Source organism: Gasterosteus aculeatus, chromosome 9 (assembly GCF_964276395.1).
Source record: "Gasterosteus aculeatus chromosome 9, fGasAcu3.hap1.1, whole genome shotgun sequence".
Classification (NCBI taxonomy): domain Eukaryota; kingdom Metazoa; phylum Chordata; class Actinopteri; order Perciformes; family Gasterosteidae; genus Gasterosteus; species Gasterosteus aculeatus.
Window position 1 is genome coordinate 15,043,025 of NC_135696.1, and position 26,767 is coordinate 15,069,791.

Here is a 26,767-nt window from a genome sequence, read left to right on the forward strand (position 1 = left end):
TTGTATAGAAACCTGTTTCTGTATTTCATATTTGAATGTTTAGGAAGGGGGAGCTGTTAGGTGAGTCATTGGTTTTGTTAACTGCAGGTCTGTTTAAGTGAGCGGGTGGGAATCAGGCTCAGGTCTGCCCCCTGGATCTGATGCTGTGATCAGCCCATAAACAACCCTGAAGGCTTAGTGCCCCCGTTCTGCCTCATTCCAATGAGTTATTTTGCAATAAAAAATAATCCTAATGCTAGTTAGTTTCATTAAAATTCTGATTCACTGAAGATTGAAACTTTGAGTTTGAGCTTACTGAAAACTGATCTCTCACAAACTTGCAGTTATATTTTCTCCATTTTCTCATCTTTTGCATTGCTTTTTTGGCACTTTATATCGACAGGATTTGTATTTTCTTGTTCTTTTTGGAGAGTCACCTAAACGTTTAGAACTGGTGGTCAAATCATTAGAAAAACGTTTGAATTTAGTCAGAAATGTTTATTCACAAAATATACAGGATTTATTTTCATCATTCACAAATATATAAATAAAAACGGTAGCGAAACTATTTACATGGCGTGCTGCGCGCTGTGCAAACTAAAAGTGTTTGCGTGCGTGTGACCGATGAAGTTGAAATAGTGGTGATCGAGTCCCTGCACGGGCGACAGGTATCCGCCGTGCGGCTGTGTGTGCGCAGAGAGAGGCACTGTCGGGTACGATAGGCCCGGGCTGCGGGTCGAGGTGTGCCAGGTGAAGTGTCCCGGTGGACTCTGCTGGTACACCGAGTCAGACGGGCTGTGGCTCTGGTGCTCCGGAGAGGAGTGCAGCTGGCTGAGGAAGTCAGACGGCTCTGGCATCGAGGCGACGGAGCCGAACACGGGGTCGGTGACCACACGGGATTTAGACTGTAAGAAGGCGAGGATCCGCGCGTACTTGATATCTTTGGTTTCAGCCCTGTCTTCAGTGGTCAGATAGTGCACCAAGTTCTTCATGCACTCGTGGTATCCGTAGTGGAAGTAGTTAGCAAACTCAGCCAATAGTTCACCTGCAATGAATGAAATAAGCATCAGCGATTGGAGCTTAGCGTGCGTAAAGATGGAGACGCAACACACTGCATGAACATACATTTATTAAGACGTTGGGTTAGGACAAGTTAACTCACCCTTTTCTCTCCCACGGGGGAAATCCGCTGAGTGCAGCGCTCGCAGGTACTGAACGGTCATTTCCAAGATTTCAGCTTTTTCCAATTTTCCAGAGTTCTATCAAATATTCAAAATTCACAACATTAGAACATTTTTACATGATTATTTGAATAGAAATGTCCGATGAACCTTAACTTGGTAAGCAATCAATAATAGATTCGAGTTTTAATAGTTAATAGTTTTAAATACCTGTTTTGCCAGGGCCATCGGTACAGTCTTTCCTAATTCGCTGAGGCAGCGGTTGATGCGGTCCCGTCTTCGTTTCTCAATGACTTTGTGAGAGATGGGGGTCTTCTGTGCAAACGGAGAGTAAAAGAAACATGAGATAAAGTTGCACATCCCGTTCACAGCTATTTGTCAGTCAAAAGCACATACATGAAACAATAAGAGAAATGCAGCGATAAAATCTATTGGAAACTTGGTTGGTTTTTGTGCGCCGCGCGCTGTGCGCTTAGCGCGCGTTGGACATCTGCGCGCCGAGTCATTTCTACACTATTGATGTTTTTTTGTTAACATTTAGAATCTCCGTTAGTACATTTAATAATATGTATGCGTTGAGAACAATATACTCCATTAAATCTGCCAAAATATTCCGTAACTGTCTGATAGGCTATTTCAGACTTGAAGTGCGCCACAGTTATTCTGTAACTCGTGCCACAGAGCTGTTGGACAACAGATCTCCCCACGAGGGAAATTACTCCAAGTTGTAGAATATTTGACAGAAACACTAAAATAAAAAGTCAATTAAAGAGATTTAAAAATAATAAAAGCGTTTCCCCCAAAAAAGATCAGTCCTCGGAACGCAGAGCGCACATGGAGCGCGTACCTTTCTGTCTTTCATTTTAGATGCCATCGACGAATGTCACAATATTCTGTAAAAACCGCTTCAAGGGGGAAGAGAAGTAGACGAGAGTGTTGCTCTGGTAGGAGATGAGGCGGACTGAGGTGTGGTGAGGAAAGCAGGTCTTTATAAGGGGATCTCCAAGGGACTCTGGCATTCATGGTGTAAATTATTCCATGGGATTAGAGGCATGCATTGGGTAAATGTGTGCATTTAGGATCAGTTAAAGAAATAGTAAAAAACCTAAAGCCATGGGATAGCAGGGGGGCAAACCTGCTTTGTTAATCCACGTGGCTGTTCAAAAGACACGTGATTACTTTTGGAATATTATTTGCATAGTAACAACCCAGGCGGGAAATAAGAGGCAAGCGTTGCCATCGCCTGATCCGGCGGGGCGCACCGTGCGCACTGAAGACAAAGCCGGCAAAAAAAGACACCCTCTTTCTTCCAACTCGCGCTTCTCACACGATCGCCAGTTTACAAATCCCAGCAAGTGATCTTAACTCTCACCCATGCCCGGTCCGAGTTTTAAGGCCTGTCCAGTGTCATTAGAGTAATTAAGTAAGCCTTTAATAGGCTGTTCCGCCAAGTTCAGGGGAGATCTTTTGGAGACGGAGTCCCCCCGTTTGTTCTCGGCGTTTCTCACACGACTTGGTGACACGTCCATCTTTTATGAGAGATGGCAAGCTTTTTGTTTACATTCTTCATTTTGTTGGACTCGGCAGGTGCGTGATTAGCCCTGGCACACGAGCGTCGTCTGCGTCAGGGCCAGCGTCTCCAGCAGCCTCTGGCACACGAGGGTTAGCCACCACTGGAGACTCTTTGGAGAGGCTCAATTTGTATCCTATTATCCTATAAGAAAATGTCTATTCAGTCGAATGAATAGTTTCATTGGCCTAAATTTTAATAATGCTGTGAAAGAAGGGGAGAAATAAAGAAGAATGCAGCTGGTGTGAACGCGCATTATTCCCCGTCACCTGCAAGATGGGTAGCCTGGAGACCCCTATTCATTTGCCTAATTTCGGTCAACTTAACAAACTTTGGGAGAAATTATACTGCCATTGTTATGAAGGGTGAAGCTTTCTGATCGAATTAACAGCATGTTTTGATCCGGTAAATGTCATTAGAAAGAAAGAAACAATCGCGTTTAAAGGGGCCTGGGTAATGCGCCAAGTGGAGACGCCAAAGCGCAAACCGCACAAAGGGTGCTGGTAAATGCCACAGGGGACTTTTGTACCCTCACATTGCTCAAGTTTTTCCCCCCAAACAAAGGGCATTATTTTATACTTGAATACATTTCATACAACAATTGGCTGTTTTCTTCAAACATATTTTCACAGCAAGTTTAACAACAGGTTTATTGTGTGCGCTGCTCGCAGATTCAAACAAGCTCTCATGCGCCAAAACATTGCTCCAATTCTTTATTTTGTCACTGAGAACGTTTTAATCCCGAAACTCTTACCGTGTTTGGATATATTTGATCCTGTGAGCAATGTAGAAGAATAAAAAGCGGCGGTGGTTGGAAAAGAAAGGCTCACCAGACATCTGAAGTGTTTGGAGTTTTCAGAGCACCATGGAGAGAAAAGCGCGAGCGAGCGGGACGGGAGCATAAAATCCAATTACTTCACTGTGCAGTTTTAACACTTTTTATGTGTTTTTCCTTTGAAAGTGAGTCTTGTGAGCTATTGCTTAAAAAAAAATTAAATATACTGGAAGTTTTGGCCGTCCAACTTTGTAACGCCAAGTCTTGCGTCAATACGAGACCAAGCGATGCGTCAGGATTTAAGTGTGATGTTAACATTTTATTTCCGTTTGAAAGTATGTTGTTAAATAGTCCAACTAGTGTCTTATTGGAAAGAAACGTTTGATAATTTACGCTTTTAAGCTCTTCTCAGTTTATATGTCAGGCCACTTAATCACATTTTACATTATTTATCACAAATGGTGCCAATATGTGTATGAGTTAAAACCGCGTTTTGTTGCTTTATGTTTATTTATTTAAGAATTAGTTCTAACATACATATATGGGAAACATTTTACATTACATTACATCTGGATGGAATTTAGTTCTTTAAAATGGTGGCATTATTGGACAAATTAGTAAAACTTCTTTATCGATTTTTAATGTGTGCCATACAGGCACTTTATGTGCAGTACGGCAGACAACTTAACTGCGTAATAAGTCACTGCTGTGTTCTCAACCTATTCAAAAATAGTTAATAGTTAAGAATAGAACTACAAATATGAATGCGTCATTCAAAGATGAACAGATCTCACAGCATTACAAAATCTATTTAGTACCAGATTGAACGGAAAACAATATGTAAGTTGGTCCTGTATGTTGCAGTCACTTACTGTTCAGTTATTGTCCATGCAGCCCAGAGAAAGAATATAATCATGTTCAAATAATCACATCCCTTAGAGGAAATGAGCTGTCAGGTAAGATGTGTGAACATGAAACAACAACTGTTGCACTCAACAGACATTTATTTTTGTTACTTTATTATGAAATATCTACAGCTAGTCACATAAAGGCTTCTGTATTCAGTTAAAACACATTACATGTGTTTATCCTGCTGCAGTTACTGTTTTATTCCAATCCGGCAGCTTTTGGTTCACGCAAACCTATTAGCTTCATGTGATCTCTCGTGGTATCACCACAATTCAGTGCAGGAAAATATAAACAAGTCTCCAGCCAGGCATCATTTCTGACAGCACCTCTTTCTGTGTGTGTGTGTGTGTGTGTGTGTGTGTGTGTGTGTGTGGGTTGTCAGGCACTGCACACTGACCCATGGTGACCCCTGGCGGGTCCCGGACACAATCCTTTAGCTTGGTGCGCCACCCTCCGCCTGAACTGGAGCAGTTCACACGGTCTCCATTGAGCCTGGGAAACGATCTAAGCTTTCAGACTACAGAGTTCAGACTACATGGTTCAGCAGCTACGGCAGCATTTGAAAAACAAATAAAACAGCAACAGTATCAGCATTTACTTTTTAAAACTAAACATGGGAGCGAAAGTCTATATTGTTCCTCTCCTCTGGTACAACCTTTAATGATAATATTATGCAATATATTGTATGTGTACATCGCTTTTATATTTAACGTTACAGCGTTTTTTTGTGTCTTGGGATATCAAAAAGCGCAACAACATGAACTCAAAACAGACATCAGATTCAAGATTTATAATGTTAAGAGATGACAATTCAGTGTTTTCTCAACAATTCATGATACGCTTTGGTTTAGTGGGACAATTTGCAGCAGCTGGTGTTTCTGAAAATATTTGATATATTTGCCTTTTAAAATAAACCCTTTATTTCACTGCTGAAGTTGGTAAACGGCTCCCTCTAGTGGTGCATTGTGGAAGCTGAAGAACAGGAAAAGGAAGATATTTTGGAGAAAAAGAGCTACACTCAGACAAACTTGCCTCCCTTAAATAGAAGCTATAAAATATTCTCTCATGATTTGCATGATTTAATAGTGATTATTTGCATTATATATGTCGTGTGTGTTGAGTAAAAATGCCAATATGTCACTTAGCAAATCTCCAAGAATAAAGTAGCATAATCTCATTATTAAATATTGATTATTATTACGGTATGTTAAATAAAGTACTTGAGTGAATCAACTTGCTGGAGAGACAAGAGGATGCTTAGACTCGTGGTCTTTACTCATCTTGTGACTCGTCAAATCCAAAAAAATAACCATATATATTATTTTTTCTTTGCTGTAATTGTCATGTAAAATATTGTTGGTTAAAATATTGACCAGTTTTGCCTTTCATCTATGTAGTGTGATGAAGAAAGTTACCACCACTATATGGATTTATTCTATTTATTTGGGGATTATGCTGTCCTTATTTTCATAATTAATTTGTTGTTTTTCCTTTTTCATAGACATACCAGGGTCTCTGGAGATTCTTATTTATTTGTATCACTACCTACTGACTGCAATTCATATTTAATAGGGCAAATGAGAGTCAAGTAACTTTCAAATTTGTCTTTTTAACAACATTAGTCATTTATCTTCAGGGCAATGTGGAATTAGTCCACTGCACAAGTTAAAATGTATTTTTAACTGATTTTTTTTATACTTTACTTTACAAGTACTGATTATGCAGAACATTTTATTTGTGACCTGATGCATCAGCACATTAATAGCATATCTGTTGGAGATGATTGGAATATGGCTGATTTTAACTACTCTATTTAGCTAGGTAGAGGGTCGGAACGAGGGAGGGAGGGGGGGGGGGGTATCTCTATGTAGTAAAGTTGGAGGTGCTTGTAGTTCCTGAGGTTCTTTATATTCCCACTACATATTGTCAAAAACTTGCATCCACTGAACGTGTAAAGCTAACTTCTCTCCTACTCTGCGGCGATTCAGCCTGTTACAGTCACAACTACATGTTTACAACTCATATACATGAGCAGTCATAACTGTCACGAGCGGTCGACCAATGAGAGCGCGACTCTCAAACGTGAGCAGACGCAACACGTGTCGCCGCTCCTGATTGGCTGAGAGCTGCAGCAGCTGAGTGAACTGCAGCTGCCGCTGTTGCTTCCTCAAGAGACTCAACATCGGTCTGCGGATCTGCTGGCGTTCACAGGTCGGTCCAAACCTCCCTCACGCTATATGACTGACACGTTTACCCCACCTGCGTCTCCTCACGCGCACCGTGTTGTTGACGGAGGTTTACGTTAGTTGGAATGTTGTGTGTTTTTTGCAGCCCGGAGCGGCGAAAAAAACCCGGAAAAAAAGCATCCGCGATCTTGCATGTTGTTGCCCTGAAATAGATCGAGGGTTTAGGATCTTCTCTCCCCACCGCGTCTTGTCATTTCCGTTGTATCCGCTAATGCGTACGTCGACGTCACGTCTCTCCTCTGAGTAACGAGTACATTGTGTTTTAAATGGCACGTTATCCGTCGGTATCGATGAGACGTTCACGTCTACGTCCGAATCGGATCGTTTGGCGCAACAAGAGACACGGACACGTAATCATTGAGGGATAAATCATACTTTGTTTGTTTTTTATTCTTTAATCTAGGCCTCAGTGCGTAACATGCACGTCCACGCCGTTGTTTATGAAATCTGATCACAACGAGGTGTTCGGGAGGGTCGACGTCACCAGCCGCGAGCGCATGTGAGTTTAGACGCATCCGGCGCCATAAGGGCTCTCTGCCGCGGTCCTCGTGCGTCGGATCACCTCCCGGAGGAAAGTGTGCACAGCTCCCCCAGGAGAAGACGCGGCGGCTCACCGGTGGTTTTTCAGGTTTAGGGCCGCTCCCATTTCAGTTAATGTTTGTAATCCTCGTTTCAGTTGTTTACACGTCACGCAACAGGAAGTTTGGCTCTAATGGGGTTTTTTTCTCTCTCAAAATACTTGAGAATTGAGAAGAATTGTTGATGCACAAATGGTAGTATGGCAACAAATGTCTGACCAGGGTTTATTTGCATATGGTCAACATAAATGGAAAGTAGAAATTAGTTTGATAGTTAACTTTTAAAACTTCCCTACATGAATTACAGAGACAGAAGATCATAGGCTGACTCTGAATTTACTTTTAGGAGTAAATAACCGAGACAAACCACCTCCGTTCTCTTACTGAAAGTCACAAATGAAGGTGTGACACGTCTTGTGGTGTCAACAGGTTTTGTTTGCCCCAACATGCTGCAGAATGGACGTCCGATGTCGAAGCAGGAATCTGTGGAATGTGGCTTGTGCCTGACGATTTCTTCTTGTTTAAACAGCATTTTCTAAACACGAAGAAGTGCTGTTTTTGGCTTTGCTGTGTAGTCACATGATCAGTTACAGGGGGGGGGGGGGGGGATGATCCTACAGTGACCATTCACACCCAATTATGTGTTATTTGAGTACAGGAGGCGCTTTCATTACTGCAAACAGAGAGCAGCACAATGTCGTCGTTTGAGGCAGGAACCCACTGGCACAGTCATTTACCGCCATCGGTCTGTTTGAGGGGGTTGGTCTAGCACGCAAACGGCTGAGCTGTCTGGTGCTTACACAACAATTAATGAGAACGCAGTTTTTTTTTTTTTAAAGCAGGACATTTTCGAGCAAAGGCCTGAACCAGGTGACAAAAGTAAACAGCAGGGTTTACCAGTGCTGCAGCTTTGGCTGCTCAAATGTCAATCTCTATTGACTCTGATGTCCAAATGCCCAAATTACCCAATTTAACCTGTAATAAGGTTTACACGTTTGACATGACCTAGTGTTCGGTCGAGCCGTCTCCTCTACTGCGGCCGGCCTCCACTCCAGTTATGACCGTGTGCCGTCACCACTTTGAGCTTCACAACGGCTCTTTCAGAAACATGTGAGTGGCACAACAGAGACTTTATGGTCTTAATCTGAACCAATCAATGATCCCGACCACAAATGTCATAACCTCCTAAAAATCAATTTAAAAGAATCATGTGAGAGCATCGAGATAAGGATCCGGATCAATGAAGCGTCCTCAAATTAGCACGCCTCCGCGTGGGGCGTTAAGAGAAGAAGGATGTACTGTGAATACGGTTTCTCCTGAAAGATTTTCCAAAGACTGTTCAAAAGATGTATTTCAAACCCAAAAAGGTCGAAAACCGACGTTTTCGTGACTAAATGTCAGATTTCTGTGACGAAAACAATTTCTTAAGATAAGTTCAAGCAAACCTTAAATATCTTTTGAAAAAATCATTAAGTAATAGTGTGCTGTAGTTTTTTCCTTTTTACTCAAAGTGACCTCAGAAAAGCGCTTGAAGGGGCCCTGTTTAGTTTTGTTAATGTTAATCTCTAGTTTAGCCCTGCAACTCTCAAAGGCTGGTTGAGGAGAGGAGTGGTAGCATGCAGACATGGATATGTACTCTCGAAATGTAAAAACATAACAAATTGTTTAATAAAAAAGATCGGACCTTTTTTTTAAATTCCGTCGTCCGCACAATTGTTTGCCACATATTCTTTGACCTACAGCTTCGAGGTCATTTGTCCTGATGATAGTTGATAGCCGTTGACGGGCGTGTGACCTTTGTTCCACTTAACAAATCCCCATCCTGCACCCTCCCTCCCGCTCCTCCACCCACCCTCCCTCCCTCCCCCCTGCATTTCTCCACTGTGAGAACATGTGACTGCGAGTGTGCGATTTCACCAGGGAGAAGGGAGACCTGCGTGGTTGTGTTGTGCAAGGTCGGTTTTTGTGTCCTAAAACCGGGGGTCGACTGTGACTAGGAGGCTGGACGGGATTTCTTCATGCTAGATGATGGCATGTCACCTTCTGCACACTGTATAGGTTGTCTTTTCCTCTGTGGTGTCTAAAGTAAATCCATATCGTACCGCTTTATACCCGTAGACCCCCGTAAGTGGTGATATACAGAAATGAACCCACTCGTCCTTCTATTTTGATTATTTCTCTCAGACGTGCTCTTGGCGCCCCTGATTGTAATATGTTTGTATCTTGTGCACGAGGTAAAAATAGTAATTCATCAGCTGGGCTGCAGCAGGCCCTGCAAAACATACATACATGACATCATGCCTTTTTGGATTTGAATTAATAGTAAAACACTGCAAATGTCCTGAACATAGTTAGGTTCAGGTATTAGGATATTTTTTTGTTAGAGCTGTAATAGCTAAAAAGTCTGCAGCTGTCAATCATTGACCCACAGCAAGGATGTGGAGGAGCTATAATTTTCAAGGTAGCAACTTATTGACTTTCATTCTTTCTTTAGCCTGCTATTGCCATTATAATTTAAATACCTTTAACTCCAGACTTTTCTTTTTTCAGAAGGACAATTAATGTTGTATTTATGCTTTATAGAGTTTCTTCTTTTTAAGTAACTATTTACTAATAAAGAAGCTAGCTATCACATTTTTGCATTTAGTTTTTTCAAAGGTCTTTAAAAGACGCCGCCCTCCTTACTCTTTAAATCTGAAGTATCTGTTACATCAGCCCCCAGGAATCAATGAATCATCTACATTTTTCCGCTGCGCAGATTCCTGTAACTGCTGAGAGAAAGCTGCTCCTGGGATTTGTAAGTGACCTTCTTGCTAAAATGGAATTAAGTTAAATTTGTTCAAATCCCCGGGTGTTAAAGTTGTAATTACGAGCTTAAATCGTTAAACCCAACGGTCAAGAACCAAGCCGACTAATTTGTTTTGTTTGTCTACCCGCCTCCGTGAAGAGGAACTTGACTGTTTGTGAGGAAATCCAGTGCGACTAACCAGCCGTGTGGTTTTTCTCTCTGTAACTTCCTGGTTGTGGTTTCAAAACTCGAGCTGTAGTCCACTCACGAGCTGCTGGCCTGATGTTCTGTGTCAAGTGATCCAGCTGTCCTCTCTCCCTCTTTTTTTTCCCCAATGTCTTGCGTGTGGGGTGACCGGCCAGCCGGCTCTGCCATTGGCCCGTCGTCTTCCCCGTCCAAGTATGGAGAGCAGAGGTGGAGTGAGGGGAGGCGTTGTGACAACAATGTCTCCAGCGTGTCATCGATGGCATGTGACAGAGATGAGATGATTATGGCTTAATCTATGAATTAATATTCTATTGAATGGTGTTCTAGTCTGCAAAATAAAATGAAGCCATCAGGATGAAAACCCAGAGACGGATGTTTCCAGAGGACCAAGTTGTGTTTTAGTGTTGAAAACCATAAATTGATTAAAGGTTTAAGGAATTTTCAGGATGAGGTGCTGTTCTTATAACAATCAAACAAGTGTTAAGTATTGTTAATAAATAAACAAACAGGGCATTTAAAGATGCTGCTGTGGTCTGTTACCATCAATCTGATGGAATATTTTGATTTGTCAGGCATGTAATTAGCAGGAATTAATGAGAAACTTTTTTATTCATAAAACTGTATATTGATGTACATAATTAACACACTGACAAGATACAGAATACAATGTAATCCATACAACCTCTACCACCATGTTTCGGCATTGAGTATAACCGTTACGCTCCACCAACAGACGTGTGTGTTTCGCTGGTTACGGTCAGCTGATGAAACTCAACTGTAGTTAATCGACTGGAAATCTTCACCTGTTCATCGTGGACTCGTACAAGTTTCACCTTCTCGGCAACACAGAAATTGCGCACACCGTGTCCAGATAATGTCTGATAAGACACCGGTCTTTCAATCTTAAATAAACATCCCTCAATGTTTGAGTCACGCAGATCAACGATCAGTCGGCTGGATTCTAATTGAATTTGTGGCCTCGATTACCCTTTTAAACTGTTTTTTTTTTCCTTTTCTTTACAGCTGATAACTGGTAGTCCCCTCTTATGCAAGTCTTGGTTTCACAAGGACAAAAAGCTCACATTTCCGTGGCGTTAAATCGACCCGCTGCTTGGATGACGCGCGGGTAGCCTTGCCCCGCGCGTCTGTGTTTCTGTTTTAGAGGGGCGTGTCTCTGCTATTCATAGTTGTGAGAACCTCAGAGGCCTGTTAGAGGTCAGCGGCAGTCCTTCTAATAGCAACTGCTGCAGCAAAGTGCCGGTCAGATAGCTGCGGCGCTCTGCCCTTGGACACCGTCTATACGAACCTTCATACACACACACACACACACACACTGGGGGACTGTGAGTATAGAGATTTATTCACCTTCGTTTTTTTCCACCATCTAAGTTTTTGGCTGAATTTTGGCCGCGTTTGATTTGCCGTCACAGACGTAGTGTGGTCATCTCGTCTTTCAGGATAGCTCACCTGTAGGGCTTCACCGTAGTACTGTAAGGTTGAATTTGTTTGCTTTTCATTTTTTATTTTTTTAAATGTATTACAGTCGGCCTCTTGCCAGTGTATATTTTGTTTTGGTATTGGAGCATCAATAATCTCTTGATCCTTGAACAGATGCAACAATTTACTGCGTTTTAATTGAAATAATTGAAGGAAGAAGTAGTTTGTGTGCACCCTTTGCCCCAGTGGGCGCTGGTCTCTGTTGCCATGAGATGTGTGATAATAATAGAAGTAGGTGAGAAGTCAATTGTTACCTACTGTATGTGGTGGTTGTTACTTGACCTACAGGTCTGTTACCATTTAATCTAGAGGTCAACTGAGTGGAACATGTTGGCACATTACACATTGTTGTTAATGTGTTACCGTGTCCAGGTGTGATATTAGAAAAATACCTTTTGCTATTAGGAGTTGAGTTGATAAATGTCTGGAGGGAAAAAGGCTCGCTTAAGCAATTGGATGTCATTTGACATTTTACTTTCCTATTGCAGTTTTGTGGCACGGAGCCGTGTTACCAGTTCAATGCGCTTTCAGCCAAGTGAGTCGAATTCTTAAATGTTGTCTGAGGGGAAGCTTCACTTCACCACGGCGGCTTGAGATCTGAAGACGCGTGCGGCGTCAAACCGCCTTCCCGTCTCCTTGCTTCAAAAGACATTGAATGTGATGGCACATATTCCTTCTGTATGCATTTGTGTTCAAGTAAGAACAGTTGCGATCATATATTTATATTGGTAGGATTCTTGTTTAAAATCTTTTAATATTCTTCATTTTTTTGTTTTTGTGATTTTAGACCTAAAGACGGCTCAAAGAAAAAACTTCTTCTCTTAAACAACAAATTAATAGTTGTATCACATTTTGCTGCTCTGAAGAATTCCTGTCTCTGGTCCTCTTTCTATCATATCATCATATGATGCATTTAAATTACTTTCAAAGGAAGTCCTACTGCAAGTATAGCCAAACATTAGATTCTCCCGAGAAAGAAAGTATAGCAAATCTATGATTTGATAAAACAATTAAATCAGGACATGTCTCATCTATTGAAGAACATTGTGTTACAATATTCAAAGCTATGGTTTGTGGTGTTGAAAGGAAAATTAAACAAAAATGTTGATTCATTTCATAAGAGAATAAAACATTGCCTTACACAGTGTGTTCAGCGCAGCATGTTTTTGAGACCACGGTGACACCGACGCAAGTAAATTGCCTTTAACTCTGAATGGGACCAGTATTCTCCTTCTGCGTGAGCGGGTTCTGATGTTGTTCTGATAATCTAAAACAAGAGACCCATTGATAAAAAGATCAGCGCCTGCTGTGTCACTGCGTCCCGACAGATCCACATTGTGTCCGCGAGTCCCTCATTTCTGTTTCCCCAAACCGTACAGTCAAATTATTTGATTATGCGTGGATGCTAAATTGGTTCTTTAAAAAAAAAAAAAAAGTATATCTTTTCCTAAGAAATCATCTTAACTGGAACAGCGGCACAAAGAGAGCAGGACTAAAAGTGCTTTGACGTGATTGTGTTTCTGTCTTGTTGTTTCAGGGTCGTTCTGAACAGTCATGCAGGCTCCGGAAGTCCTGAGACAGCTGTGGTTTTCCGAGCTGGAGGATGTTCGGCATTACATGCGCGGCTTGCCCACCAATGCGCTCATGGGGATGGGGGCCTTCGCCGCCATCACCACCTACTGGTTCGCCACCCGGCCGAAAGCCCTCAAACCACCATGTGACCTCGGCCAGCAGTCGGTGGAAATGCCAGTAAGCGATCGCTTTCTCCTTTTTCCTCGGCTGATGTCAAACGTCGCTGAACCTGATTCCTTTGACATGAGTCTCGTGCATGACGCAGAAAGACAATGATGTAACTGTCCAGCCGCTGTCCTGTATTCCGGCGAGTCAGAGGAATAACTAAAGCAAGATCCGACTCAATCATTCAGGATAAGGAGCCTTCCAGTGCTTAAAAAGTTGACCTTTGACAAGTTAAAATTGGCTTAGCTGTGAAAGTGGACTTCATCGCTATTTGTTGTTTTATCCTTTTCAATTTGGGTTCATTAGCAAATTATTTTATTTATTATTCACAAGTAAAATCTTATTTATCAAAGCTTATTTCAAGCCATCAACTTTGCGGTTGCCATTTACCGGGAACTATTTTTATTTTAAAAAGAGAAACAACAATACGAGCCGTGTCCGCTGCCTAAGTGCACATGGCTTGTCCCAACTCGTGTTGTTCCGCAGTCTACTGTCATTTCACATGCTGATGATGCTGATAATGATGCTCCTCTCCGTCCTCCCTCTTGTGCTGATCGCTAGAGAATGCTGTAATGTGTGTCCAGACTGAGCGGCGCAGAAGGTTGGTTCAGTGCTGGTCTTTACATGATGGGGTTTATTTTTCTTCTTCTAGGGTGGCGAACGTGCAAGAAGGTCGGCGCTGAACGACAGCGACGAGCACATGACTCACTACTACAGCGACGCACGCACGATCTACGAGGTGTTCCAGCGAGGGCTCAGAGTGTCAAGTGAGTGTATCCCGCGTATCGTTTTCATGTGATGGAACTTTGCCGACGGATGTGGGTGCAAGTGAACAATTGTATCTTTTGCAGACGACGGGCCGTGTCTGGGATCAAGGAAACCCAACCAGCCGTACGAGTGGCAGTCTTACAGTGAGGTGAGACGTGGGGATCTAACGCTTTACTTCTCCACAACTCGCCAAGAAGGAAAAAAAACCCAACAAACAAGACTTTTGTTGTGTTGTTGCACAGGTGTCAGACCGAGCGCAGCACGTGGGCTCCGCTTTCCTTCACAGAGGACACTCTCATACGGGAGACAAGTTTATTGGCATCTTTTCCCAGAACAGGCCGGAGGTAAGACGAATTGCTTAATAAATAAATGAATAAATAAATATATATTGACGAGCTATACGTTGTAAGACTTGACTGTTTGGACTTGTTTTATGTGTAAACTCAACTCACAGAGGTTTTTGATGTTAGTGGCTGTCGGGAAGTTTTGTATTTCCAATTGTTTTCTATTTTTTTTCATTAGTGCTGTTGCTTTATTTATGTTTTTTGTTTTTGTCCCTCAGTGGACCATCTCCGAGCTGGCCTGTTACACATACTCCCTGGTCGCTGTTCCATTGTACGACACGCTTGGCACCGAAGCGATCGGCTACGTTATCCACAGAGGTACGCAAAAGTCCACAATTAAACCCTAACCACACACCACCTGCAGTAATATCGCCGCGCTCTAGATAAACGGACGCGAATGCTGACGCTAACTGAGCCGTCAATCTGGCGACGTCCGTCTTCACAGCTGCCATCTCGACCGTGATCTGCGACGTGCCCGAAAAGGCCCAGATGATCTTGGACTGTGTCAGTGAGAACGGGAGGACGGTGAAGACGATTGTGCTCATTGAGCCGTTTGGCAGCGAGCTGGTGGCGCTCGGACGAGAGTGCGGCATCGACATCCTGAGCTTAAAAAGCTTTGAGGTCAGAATAACAAGCGAATCTTCTTTTTGGACAAAGGACAAAATCTACAATCGACAACTTTGAGCAGATGTTCCCCGTTGTTGTTGTGTTTTAAGTGCCACTGCCATGTTCTGGTTATGACTGAATGGAAATGAGTCCCTGAGGCGCTGCATGATTGTTATCAGCTGTACCTACAGACGCTACAGTCTCACTCTGGGAACATTTCTTTTGTTCCAGGCTCTGGGTAAAGCCAATCTGCACCAACCAGTGGTGAGTGGCCAGCTGTTTGCATGAGATGAAAAGCTGTTAATTCTCACTACATTACTGCCGTCAAAAACTTCAAATAATTTGGTTGTGATCGGCAGCCAAAAAAACGAAATTGCCTCTCTCGCACATTACAAACTGCAGTCAAGCTAAATATACGTCAGTGTTTATCTGTGATCTGATTACAGCCCCCTACACCAGAAGACCTTGCCCTTATCTGCTTTACATCCGGTACCACGGGTAATTACACAACTGCGTTACAACATTAGTCGGAAATGTCTCTCGTTTTTTTCATTCTCATGCATAATCATGCTCACTGCTTTCCTTTCAGGAAACCCAAAAGGTGGAATGCTTACTCATGGAAATGTGATTGCCAACACTGCAGCTTTCATTAAAATGACAGAGGTAAACAAACATACCAACTGGACTTCTTACACTAAAGGCTATTGTCTAATGCGCAGTACCAGCGGTTTGGACACACTTCCTGAATGAGTAAATGTGTCCAAACTTTAGCCTGTATCTGTATGTTTTAGTCCTCTTATTTTAACAGTGAAAGATTCTGGTTGTATTATGACATTTTCTTTTTTCCTTTAGTAAAGAACGCTGTTCCACTAATGTTCCTCTCTCATTTAAAAAAACAAAATTCAGTCACAACGATAGAAGGACTACATATATTAATCTTAATGTTTGCTTATGGTTAATACAAAGAACTAAAAACCAATGATTAGGCAGTAAAGGAAAGTTGTTTCTGTAGTAAAGACGCACCTGCTGTACTCTACTTTTAAAGAAACTATGTGATTTTTAACAGGAGTAGTGCATCAACATTGCAGATATTTACAAAGCTCACTGTTGTCATCATTTATTATGTCCTAGACACGTGAAAAAACAGCTGAAAACATTCTTCCCCTTTTTTCACACCATTGACCAAACCTACGTGTTTGCATTCGGATCACGTGAATTGTAAACGTTGCTGATAAACTTACTACTATAAAATCTCAAACCCCCGTCTGACTCAGGTTAACCCTCTTTGATGCCTTTTTATTATCATTTCTTGTCCGTCTCGCCTTTTGCTTTATCGTTTTTTCCCTTGTGTCTCCTCCTCCCCCTCCTGTCAACGTGGTCGTCCAGGGCTTTCTGAAACCCACCAAAACAGATGTGCACATCTCCTTTCTCCCTCTGGCACACATGTTTGAGAGGGTGGTGGAGGTAGAGTTCGCCATGCTCAGCCTGCATAGATTGCATGTGTTTTTGTGCTGTGTGTCCTCCGCAGGTACACTGCATGCTGAGCGTCCATGACATTCATGTATCCTACCTCCCTCTAGCGCACATGTTTGAAAGAGTTGTACAGGTATGTGTGTTGCAGTTGCTGCTCTTCAGATGCGTTGTGCAATAACATAATAGAGTGTGGTTTTAAAGGTTTGATGGAAAAGCATTTTTACTTTCCTCAATGTGAGCCATCAAATGACCTGCGGCTGATTAAGTGAGAAACTGTGTGGTGATTTGCAGTGACGCCAAAAAATGCAAATGCAGTGTGTGTATATCCACCTCAGTTATTTTGAGTCTGTAGATATTTAGCGAAACGTTCACAACACTTCCTGCTTGTGGGCGAGTTGTCACAATGATTTAATGAAACGGCTTTCCTGTCGTCAGGGGGTCGTCCTCATCCACGGCGCTCGAATCGGCTATTTCCAAGGGGACATTCGACTTCTGATGGATGATTTGAAAACTCTGCAGCCAACCGTTTTCCCCGTGGTCCCACGTCTCCTCAACCGCATGTTTGATAAGGTTAGGATGTGTGAAATGTTACTCACGATAACGTTTACAGAAGCTGTAGTCAATAGAATCCTCTGCTTTTAGTTTTTTCAACTGACTTAATTGCCGATTTACTCCCATTTCTGTGGTCTGCTGCCTCGTTTTTTGCTCTTTCCAATGTGGAGATTAAAATAAAGCTTTTTTGATCTACTCACAGGTATTTAGTCAGGCCAACACGCCGCTGAAGAAATGGCTGCTCGATTTTGCTTTCAGAAGGAAGGAGGCGGAGCTTAAAAGCGGCGTGGTCAGAACGGACAGCCTGTGGGACAAACTCATCTTCAAGAAAGTGCAGGTAAACAAGGACTCTTGTTTTTTTTGTTTGTTCAACTGAAGCGTATTTCTTTCACTTGTTTAATAAAAAAATGTAAAAATAAAATGTTTCCCATGCGCAGGCGAGCCTCGGCGGTCGTGTCAGACTCATCATCACCGGGGCAGCACCGGTGTCTCCGACCATCCTGACGTTTCTTCGGGCTGCACTGGGTTGCCAGGTGAGCCACGTCCACTCGACCCAACTCATTCATCGTTTGCATGTAAAAGTCACTAAATCATCCTCTGCGCGCCACAGTTCTATGAAGGCTACGGCCAGACTGAATGCACAGCTGGGTGCTCCATGTCGATGCCCGGGGACTGGACAGCAGGTACGTACTCCTGCCCGTTTATTTGTAATAAGGCTGAGGATTTAACTTCACACAGTTCGGTCTTTGAACCATGAAAGTAAGTCGTGACTGTTTTGTGTCTGCAGGTCACGTTGGGGCTCCTCTGCCCTGCAATGCTATCAAACTGTTGGATGTGCCAGAAATGAACTACCTGGCAGCAAATGGAGAAGGAGAGGTGCTTAAAATGAAACTCACAAAGCTGCACGGGGAAATCAATCTCATCTATTTTCTTTTTAAGTAAAGAGACTTAACGGCTTGTAGTATTTGGCTCTATGGATCTATTCCAAAAAGCAGAATTGAAATTCTACTACTAGTTGGTATTGTGTCAACAGTTTCATAGAACAAAAATAAAATAACTTTTTGATTACAGTGCAATGATAGATTAAAAACTCCCAGTTAGTAACTAAAGCATGCATTAAAAGGTCAGTGTGTGTATGTCAGAGTTTACATTTAAAACATGTCCAATAATGCATGTCCGTAATGTCAGTAAATTATTATTTGTAGCATAGTAAAGTCATTTAAAATTCATTTTTAAGTCATTATGTGTAATAGTTGTAAAAAAATAATTAAAGTCAAAATGTAGAATTTATATAAATATGATGTCTGCAAACGTGAACAATTCAAACATTTTAAAAGAAATGTGATTTTCTTTTTTCATCCCATTTTTTAGGTGTGTGTCAAAGGACCAAATGTTTTCCAGGGATACCTGAAAGATCCTGAGAAAACTGCCGAGGCAATCGACAAGGATGGGTGGCTGCACACCGGAGACGTTGGAAAATGGCTTCCTGTACGTTGTACTTGACAGCGCCATTGATCCACGATCCTTGTTTTTGGGTAGATTTGACACCTGGTGGCAAAGCATCAGTTGCATCCACGATTTCAGTTTGTGTTTCTCTCCCGGTTCGTCACAGAGTGGCACTCTGAAGATCATCGATAGGAAGAAACACATTTTCAAGCTGGCACAAGGAGAATACATCGCCCCGGAGAAGATCGAAACCGCGTACAGTCTCAGTGATCCAGTGGCCCAGATATTCGTCTACGGCGAAAGCTTACAGGTGACTCATTTGAAACTGGTGTAGCGCTAAATATTAGATATTGTTCTGATCATGCACAAGATATTTTTTTATCTTCGGGTTACATTTTTCAGGCATGTCTGGTGGGGATCGTGGTACCTGATCCAGACATGTTGCCTATTTGGATCAAGAAAAAAGGGATTGAGGGCTCCTTCGCTGAACTGTGCAAAAACAAGGTGAGGATATTTTACTAACTGTAGCGCAGACTGACTCTCGCACGTGCTACTCATGTTAACTGTTTTAACTGTTTTTTTTTAGGATGTGAAGAATGCCATTCTGGAGGACATACTGAGGCTGGGCAAAGTTGCAGGGCTGAAGTCTTTTGAGCAGGTGATTTTTGTTTTATTAAAATAAAAAACGCTTCAAGTTCAGAATTTACCATTCAACTACATTAATGGTCACATTGTTTTTCAGTTGGATACATATTATCAGTTGTTAAAATGTGCTCCTTTGTAGAACCTGAAAGTAAACCGAATTGTTTGGAAAGACGAGCAATTTGAATCCCATCACCCGGTGCTGATTTAATTAGCAGATGATTTGACAATAATACAATTGCTCTTAAGACCACTACTTTAACCGTATGTCTGTACTTCTGTTATATCTGCCTTTGTTCGGTTTCTCCCCGGCAGGTTCGAGACATCGCGTTGCATCCCGAGCAGTTTTCCATCCAGAACGGCCTGTTGACACCGACCCTGAAGGCCAAGAGGACCGAGCTTCGAAACCTCTTCAGAGATCAAATTGATGAACTCTATGCCAAAATTAACATGTAGACTGGGATCGAGGAGTAATGTCAGAAAAAGGTAACGATCATAGAAAGCACACAACCAGGACCCCATAGCTGTCAGTGACAATCCATACTGAAATATGTATTCTCACCACTTCTTCTAATGGCTGTACCACTGAATTTATCTAAAGGGTAAAGGGTCGACGCAAAGGGGAAATATGTTGCTCATGCCATAAACTGCCATTAAGTCGGACTAATTCATGGTCGGAAATGTGACGACATTTTGTGCCATTTTTTTTTTTATTCTTGGGAGCCGCAGAAAAAAACTCAGACAGAAAGAAACTGCTTTTACAAGTGACTTGTATTCACTATTTATCTACCAGTCTGTTTGATGTGTCGGTCTATTTAAGTTGGTATTTAATATAATCACCAAACTTGTAAATAGTGTATCTGCAAAATAAGAAAAGTCTATTTGTTTGCAGAATATTGTGCCTGATAAGTCTGTTGTAATTCCCTGCATTCCTGTTAAGGACTGATGCACCTATTTTACTGCACAATTGAGTTAATGGCCTATTGGGAATCGTACTGCTTGACGACTTGACGTGCCTTTTTTTGACATTTTCTTTAACACTCCATGGGAAATGAAATGTTAATGAACTGTACGTGCTGTTCCTCTTTTTTAGATTTTCAGATCTTTATTTTCACAGTATGCAGAATTAAGCTGCATACCATTTTTAGAACACACTTGAGAGTCCAGAGGTTTCTTTTTGGTCCACTTGTTCACTTTGTTTTCAAATTCCACATCCTTGACAACATTTCATATTGAAGTTCACTAAATTTTAAATTTTCTTGTGTGAAACGGAGCAGCATCTCTGTTGCTTGACTAAATATTTGGGTTCTGATGGTTTGACTGAGGAATGGTGTCTACACTTTGATCACATTAAGGCTTTTTGAGATTTCAAGCCATTTTATTGTGTTTGGTCTTTTTTTTATGACTATGTTAAAAAGGGTGACAGTGCAGTTTTGTGCTGAAGTTACAAGTACAGTATTTATTTCCCAGGTGTACCAAATAAATATTTTCTTCCAAATCTGTGTTTGGTTTTTTATCTTGTATCGTTTTGAGTGGGGCGTTTGCGTGTTGTCTGTCCATCTAGTCTTGTGAACAACAAATTCTCAGTGACAAAACACTGCAAGGTGACAGGTTGACATTATTGTAATTTCTGACATGGACGCCAACCTATAAGGTTTTGTGCAGTCAGGGAAGCAACAACGCTGTGGATGTAGTCAGGTTAGCACTGCAGTTTAATGTTTAAATAATACAATACAAAGTATTACATTTTCTGCTCAACAAGATACAAACAGTTGTGAAGGGCGGATGTCCTGTTGATACACCTTAATAACAAAGCAAAATACAGAACAATATATAGCAGGCTTTACTCTGCAACATATTACCTTTTATTAGAGACTTTTTAACATAGTATGACTTCAACATGTGACTTTTTTTGACATACCATAAAATTGCTATTTCATAACACTTTGTATGGGAAGTTTTGTACTAATGATATAATATAACTTTATGAACTGTTCTGCCTCCATAACTACTATTATTAACAATCAACCATTTTACACAGCATGCTATTTTAATAACGCCATTAGACCTTTCTCCTCCTCTTCTTTATTACCCTCGTGTTTGACAGCATGCTATCACGTTTTATTACGATTTGCTTAACTACAAGTCAGGCATTGGAAGTTTGAAGAATTTATTAGCATTTGCATTTACTTACACATACTAGCATTACATTATTTACTATAAAATACCTAAATAAAATAAACCCATAGTATAGCATTTCTTGCAAACCTTGTTTTATTGTCCTTTTCCAGATGAATCAGACTACTTGTTACACTATCTTTTAGGCATTCCTTTTATAACCAATGTTAGAACCTGGAATTTGTTTTTAAATTGTCTTTATTTCAGATTTATAGCAGTCAGCAGCATTAATAGCATTTACATCCTGCATGTAATAATTAAAGATCATCAGATCTCAAAAGCATGTCAGAGCAGCACGTCTTTAGAAATCCCAACATGGTACCGTAGTGGCCAGTTGGGACATTTTGTTCGACAGCATCCTTTCAGTCAGCAGACAGCTCTGCCTCTCAACACTGCGTCATAGACCAGTTATAAAATGTCACGTGCACATCTGGATTTGATGATCAGAGTTAACTGCCGCCAAAGCAGCACTGTTTCCTCTGACTCCCTTTTCTGTAAAAATGTGTTTTTTACTGTTCCACTTGTGTACGACGAGACTCACCTTTCACTGGGAGTCAAAGTCTGCCATACATTTGAGCAGCAGGTGATCGGGGATGTCCCCGTTGTTTTTCTCATAGTCGTCCAGGCTCTCCAGGTAGTCCTGGTCATCCTGTACGTCCCCCCACACGTCCGCCTCCTCTGGACACACGGTGCTGTCGGGGGTCTGCTTTGGGGCCTGGCTGGGTTCAATGTTGCCCGCATCATCCATTAAGTAAGCCTGGTCTTCTTCATCCTGTAAGTGAGCAGAACAGCAACGTCTCTGATCTTTAAAAGCAAACACAAAAATATGAGTGCAATTTCAGCTCAGTCGATCAGGATGCTTGTTAAAGGTGAAGCAGACTAACCAGTTTCATGAAATAGCTGACGCAGATCTCCTGTGGCAGCGGGCGACCTGTGACGTGAATACGTTTTAAACAGCTTGCATGGAGCCCTCCCCACGAACAGATCATTTGTTTAAAATATAAAAGAGTCAGTGTGGCCGCTCTCAGGGTCATCGCTTACTTGAGGACCTGAAGTTCTTACAATCAGGGTCGTGACACTTCTGGTACCACGCTTCCTCTTTGAGGTCCACAACAATCCTGCAGGGGAATGCGTGAGTGAGAAGGTAAGAGGAGAACACTTCACACGCAAACGTCCACGAAACATCAAACGTACATACATGATATTGTTGCTTTTGTGAAAATTTTCCACGTTTTCACACCAGCGGTATTTTGCGATGTCGTAAACCAGCAGTTGTTCAACAGCAAAGTAGTTCCATCGCCTGATGCCTGTCGAAGTAAACGTAGCTGACTGCGGATACAAACTGATACAATCAATCACTGTACAAATAGCTATGTGAATATGATGTATAGATGCTGTACACAAATTCACACATAATTATGCATGTATACATATTTTAGTGTATTAAGAGTTACGTAATAGAAAAAAAAGATGTAATCGGAAACATTAAATATATCATCTATTATTTTGCTAAATCTGTCTTACGAACGTAATAATTTAGATTTAAATGGGTCTTACCCAGAGCAAGTGTCACTTGGGAAGTAATTACTAAAATTAATAGAATGTATCATGTCTGTAGCTTATCCAAAGTTTGGGTTCTTTGCCAGATTTAAGTGATGTGATAGCTGAATTACAATCTCTCTAGATTATTTGTGCATTAGCAGTAAGCATTATTATCATACAATAGCAATGTTGCTAAAAAGCATGACATGTGTTGTCTAAGGCGGAAAATATGTATCTGTTAGTTAACTAACATAACTGCGATATTTCAATAATTGATCAACTGTCAGTTTCCTCAACGGTTACGATTGATATCATCAGGAAACAACGACTGTTAGGCACCTAAAGCAACACCTCTGGACTTTAGGAAATTTATACACGCATGTAACATGATCTTCTATCAATTTATAGACCCATGATTAGTTGACTGATGCAAATTCAAAATGTTTTAAGAGTAAAACAACATAACAACTTTCCCAGACACTTACTCCCATGGATGGCATCCTTTTTAACCACAGTCAGTACAAAGTTGTCCACTTCGGGATGAGGGGAGGACAGAGAGCCACACAGTGAACCTGCCAGTGATGCATGACAGAAAAGAAGTTACAGAAACTAAAACTATAGCTTAACTATTGACAGTCCGACCGATCCTACAATACGGTGTGCGCCGTTGCACAAGGGAGGGAGAAGGCTCGTTTGTCAGATCGCTCTTACCTGGATAAGTGGCTGATGCCTGCTGGCATTGAGGCCCCGAGCTTTTGGAACTCTTTGTTTCTGGGACATCTGAGGTGAGAATTCTTTGACCTGTGAAACTAGTGATACACAGAAATCAGCTCCGAGGATGGATGACGGTAATGGTTTCAGAAAACTGAGTTTAAAAAGTGGTGTACCTCACGTTACAGACTAGGGAAGCCAAGAACACACTTTCCTCCTCAGAAACTCCTTTCTCAAGTTTGTTAGTAAACTTGTTGTCGTCTGCCAGCTTGAATGCGGCGTTCTTTCCCACCTTTGATGACTTGTAGAGGCGGAAATTTCTGTTCTTGGTGTAAACACCTGTTTTTTTGTGAATTATAGCCATAATTACTATATTATTGGAGATTGGAAATGCTTACAAAAATGATGCATCAAAGTGCTAGTGACTAAAGCAACAGAATCATTTTACCCAAGTTATTGTCTGATATGAGGCTAAAACTACAAATAAAGTTTGTGGTTTCTCTTACCAAGATCAACAAAAAGCGAGTCTCGGCCATCCTTGGTTTTCACCCGGAGGAAGTCGAGGTCGGTCTCTTCCCGCCTGCGCCTCTTGGCCTGTGGACTTTCCTCCATCTCACCCGCCTCTGCTGGCGTCCCCTCGGAGACGGTTCTGCCGTCAGCGCGTGAATGAGACAAATTGTAAAAAGAGATGGTAGCAAATATATTTAAATACTCTTTTGGGAAAAACAAACCGTGTTTCACTGCTTTCTGCCTCCGAACTCATCCCAACATCCGGGCAACTTTTGGGTGCACTCCGGACCGGTTGGAGGATTGCATGGACAAACCTGCCTGAAAAACAGACAGAATACATGAACTGAAGTAACATCTTTATGACAAAAATATGACAATTTTGCTGCCTTTACTGGACCAACCCATATGTATGTTGTCTTTGAAAGCCGCATTTTGGAGATTGAAGATGAGATGTCTGCTGAACTTCTCTTCCGTGCTCGAGTCGAGGTTGAGGACATTTTCTGCAGAGCACTCGAGCCCGTAGACCCCCATTAGCTCGTCACAAACATACTGTCGAGGCACAAAATACAGAGTGATAAATATCATACAGCACGTCAAACATCTCACGGTAAGAAATGAACAAGATTAGCTACTTTATCCAGATGTTGCACCCGTATGTGATAGTCTTGAGTCAATATACACACTAAAACAAACATCTATTATTTATTAATGACCAAGAACATTGATGCCCTAGTAAAAAAAAGTAGATTTATTTATAACACATTCTTGGATGTTATAACTGCATAAAACTTTGTTATCTGCATTTTTCATATATATTCCATGAAGATGCCAAAAGTGCCCTACCTGGATGAGTGAAGAAACCATAGTTTTACCATCTGCTCCTTTGTTTGAGGGCTTACAAAACTCCAAGTCAAAGTAAAGTTTACAAACAGCGCCATCTGGTATCACCTCGTAGCAGTGCATCAACGACTGTGTGTAAGTCCTGAAAAACAAATTCAAACGACACGTTCTCACCCACGCACATCATCACATTTGAACAACCTCACAAAGTGCATTTACCTGTAGTAATGCCAGAGCTCACTGTAGCTGGTCACCAGGAAGATCCTCTGACCCAGAGATGCGTTTTCTTTTTCAAGTGCAAAAACATGTACAGCCTAGAGGGGAGGAGGGGGGGGGGGGGGGGGGTGCAAGGCACCGCTGTCAACTTTGTAACACGTCCAGCATCACAAAAGCCATGAGTGTTCCACCGTACCTCTTTGCAGCTCTGAGCGAAGCTGATGGCCAAACACTGACGAGGAAAGAGCTTCCACACGGAGGAAGGCTGGCACGGCCACAGGCGAGGCTTGTAGTGTGTGGCCAGAGGCTTCTGCTGGAACGACTGAGCAAGCTGCTCGACCTTCTTCAGCCGATCTCCCCACGTCGTCATCTTGAACTGCTGGTCGTCGATCACCAGCGTCTGACGCTTTATTGCACCCGCACTCTGTGACTTGCTCAAGGAACCTTCAGCAGAAGGGAACGTGGAGCTTCAGTCTTCCTTTCATCCTTCAACATGACAAAAAAAGCGGCATACGAACACCTGTTAGTATAAAATACTACAATTCAATGGCCCAGCAAATGAATACCACAGTATGAACATAGTAGGATTTATTTTAGAACTGCTGTAATATTTGCGTTAGTATGCACTAACCGCCTTAAACATTTGTCCAAGTTTAACCAAATGCAACATTACAATGCAATGTTATAGAAACACAATAGTTTGAAATGTTGCACTTTTCATTTTCATGCTCATTTTTCTATAGAATTACCAAATTTTATAAATGATAAAAAATGGTCTTAAAATTACAAAATTATTGTTTATCAAAATCCTAATAAATCCAACAAAAGTAATTATGCGACAGTCCTACTGCCCTCTATTGAGGACAAAATATCAATATTAACTAACGTCATGTAAAGCTGTCATCAATCATCCCGTGTCAGAGTTACAAATCATTTACTATTTCCGTATTGCCGGGATGACGCCTTAACATGTTTTAATTTCTATTAGGTTTTCAAAAATAGAATCTGCAAAGTAGCATGTAATAAAGAAAGTGAAATGAAAGCAGAGTAAAGGTACAATAATATTCCCCACCACCAAAGCAGGGAAGTACAGGTATTTTAATAGTTAAAGTTCAAATTACTTGTGATTTTCAGCGCTAATCGTACGTTAAACTCACAATAAGTGACGTATTCATCTCCTCGCCAACTCAAAGAGTAAACTGGTCATAACTCACCACTGGTAATAATTCAAAGGTACAGTTGTCCACACTGTCATGTGTTTATGTCGATATTCCAGTTATTAGGTCCCGTCAGTTGAACAGTTTCAGCCTCAAAGTAGTTTTATTTTTGGCGCCTTCTGAACCGGAAATGGAAATACTTCCGGTTTCCGGTATAAGGAGGGATCGTTCCAGACAATAATATTTGTATTCACAGTAAATTATTGTCAATTGTTGATTAGGTACAACTAAGGCATAACGTATCCCGAAATATAA

General features: G+C 41.6%; 3 protein-coding genes across 9 annotated transcripts; 1 reads left to right on the forward strand and 2 right to left on the reverse strand.

Annotated features, from left to right (window-relative positions):
• Window positions 1-456: 456 nt before the first annotated feature.
• On the reverse strand, window positions 457-2,196 carry helt (helt bHLH transcription factor). The gene is made up of 4 exons (XM_040185442.2): window positions 2,008-2,196; window positions 1,371-1,475; window positions 1,142-1,238; window positions 457-1,024 (listed from the first exon to the last, which is right to left on the reverse strand). The coding sequence occupies exons 1-4, from the start codon at window positions 2,032-2,034 to the stop codon at window positions 549-551; spliced, it is 705 nt and encodes a 234-aa protein (XP_040041376.2). The 5' UTR covers window positions 2,035-2,196; the 3' UTR covers window positions 457-548.
• A 4,318-nt stretch (window positions 2,197-6,514) lies between these two features.
• Window positions 6,515-20,796, forward strand: acsl1a (acyl-CoA synthetase long chain family member 1a). 6 transcript variants are annotated; one of them, XM_078109061.1, is made up of 22 exons: window positions 6,589-6,625; window positions 9,997-10,035; window positions 13,268-13,479; window positions 14,120-14,234; window positions 14,319-14,383; window positions 14,478-14,579; window positions 14,798-14,897; window positions 15,025-15,200; window positions 15,417-15,449; window positions 15,632-15,683; window positions 15,775-15,848; window positions 16,714-16,791; window positions 17,094-17,228; window positions 17,413-17,547; window positions 17,648-17,743; window positions 17,821-17,893; window positions 17,998-18,086; window positions 18,582-18,698; window positions 18,823-18,966; window positions 19,059-19,160; window positions 19,243-19,314; window positions 19,614-20,796. In XM_078109061.1, exons 3-22 carry the CDS (start codon window positions 13,285-13,287, stop codon window positions 19,752-19,754), a joined length of 2,094 nt encoding a protein of 697 aa, XP_077965187.1. In that variant the 5' UTR covers window positions 6,589-6,625; window positions 9,997-10,035; window positions 13,268-13,284; the 3' UTR covers window positions 19,755-20,796. The 6 variants fall into 6 exon arrangements, with proteins under 6 accessions (XP_077965189.1, XP_040042197.2, XP_077965187.1 ...); XM_078109063.1 differs by lacking the exons at window positions 9,997-10,035; window positions 16,714-16,791 and adding an exon at window positions 16,572-16,649 and having other exon boundaries at window positions 6,515-6,625; XM_040186263.2 differs by lacking the exon at window positions 9,997-10,035 and having other exon boundaries at window positions 6,515-6,625.
• Window positions 20,797-20,992: 196 nt separating this feature from the next.
• primpol (primase and polymerase (DNA-directed)) lies at window positions 20,993-26,656 on the reverse strand. Of its 2 annotated transcripts, none has more exons than XM_040186266.2 (14): window positions 26,510-26,656; window positions 25,492-25,781; window positions 25,299-25,393; window positions 25,083-25,221; window positions 24,641-24,788; window positions 24,461-24,557; window positions 24,236-24,378; window positions 23,906-24,068; window positions 23,730-23,827; window positions 23,504-23,590; window positions 22,675-22,783; window positions 22,518-22,594; window positions 22,361-22,407; window positions 20,993-22,248 (listed from the first exon to the last, which is right to left on the reverse strand). In XM_040186266.2, the coding sequence occupies exons 2-14, from the start codon at window positions 25,663-25,665 to the stop codon at window positions 22,021-22,023; spliced, it is 1,605 nt and encodes a 534-aa protein (XP_040042200.2). In that variant the 5' UTR covers window positions 25,666-25,781; window positions 26,510-26,656; the 3' UTR covers window positions 20,993-22,020. The 2 variants fall into 2 exon arrangements, with proteins under 2 accessions (XP_040042200.2, XP_040042201.2); XM_040186267.2 differs by lacking the exon at window positions 26,510-26,656 and adding an exon at window positions 26,453-26,506.
• Between the last annotated feature and the right edge of the window lie 111 nt (window positions 26,657-26,767).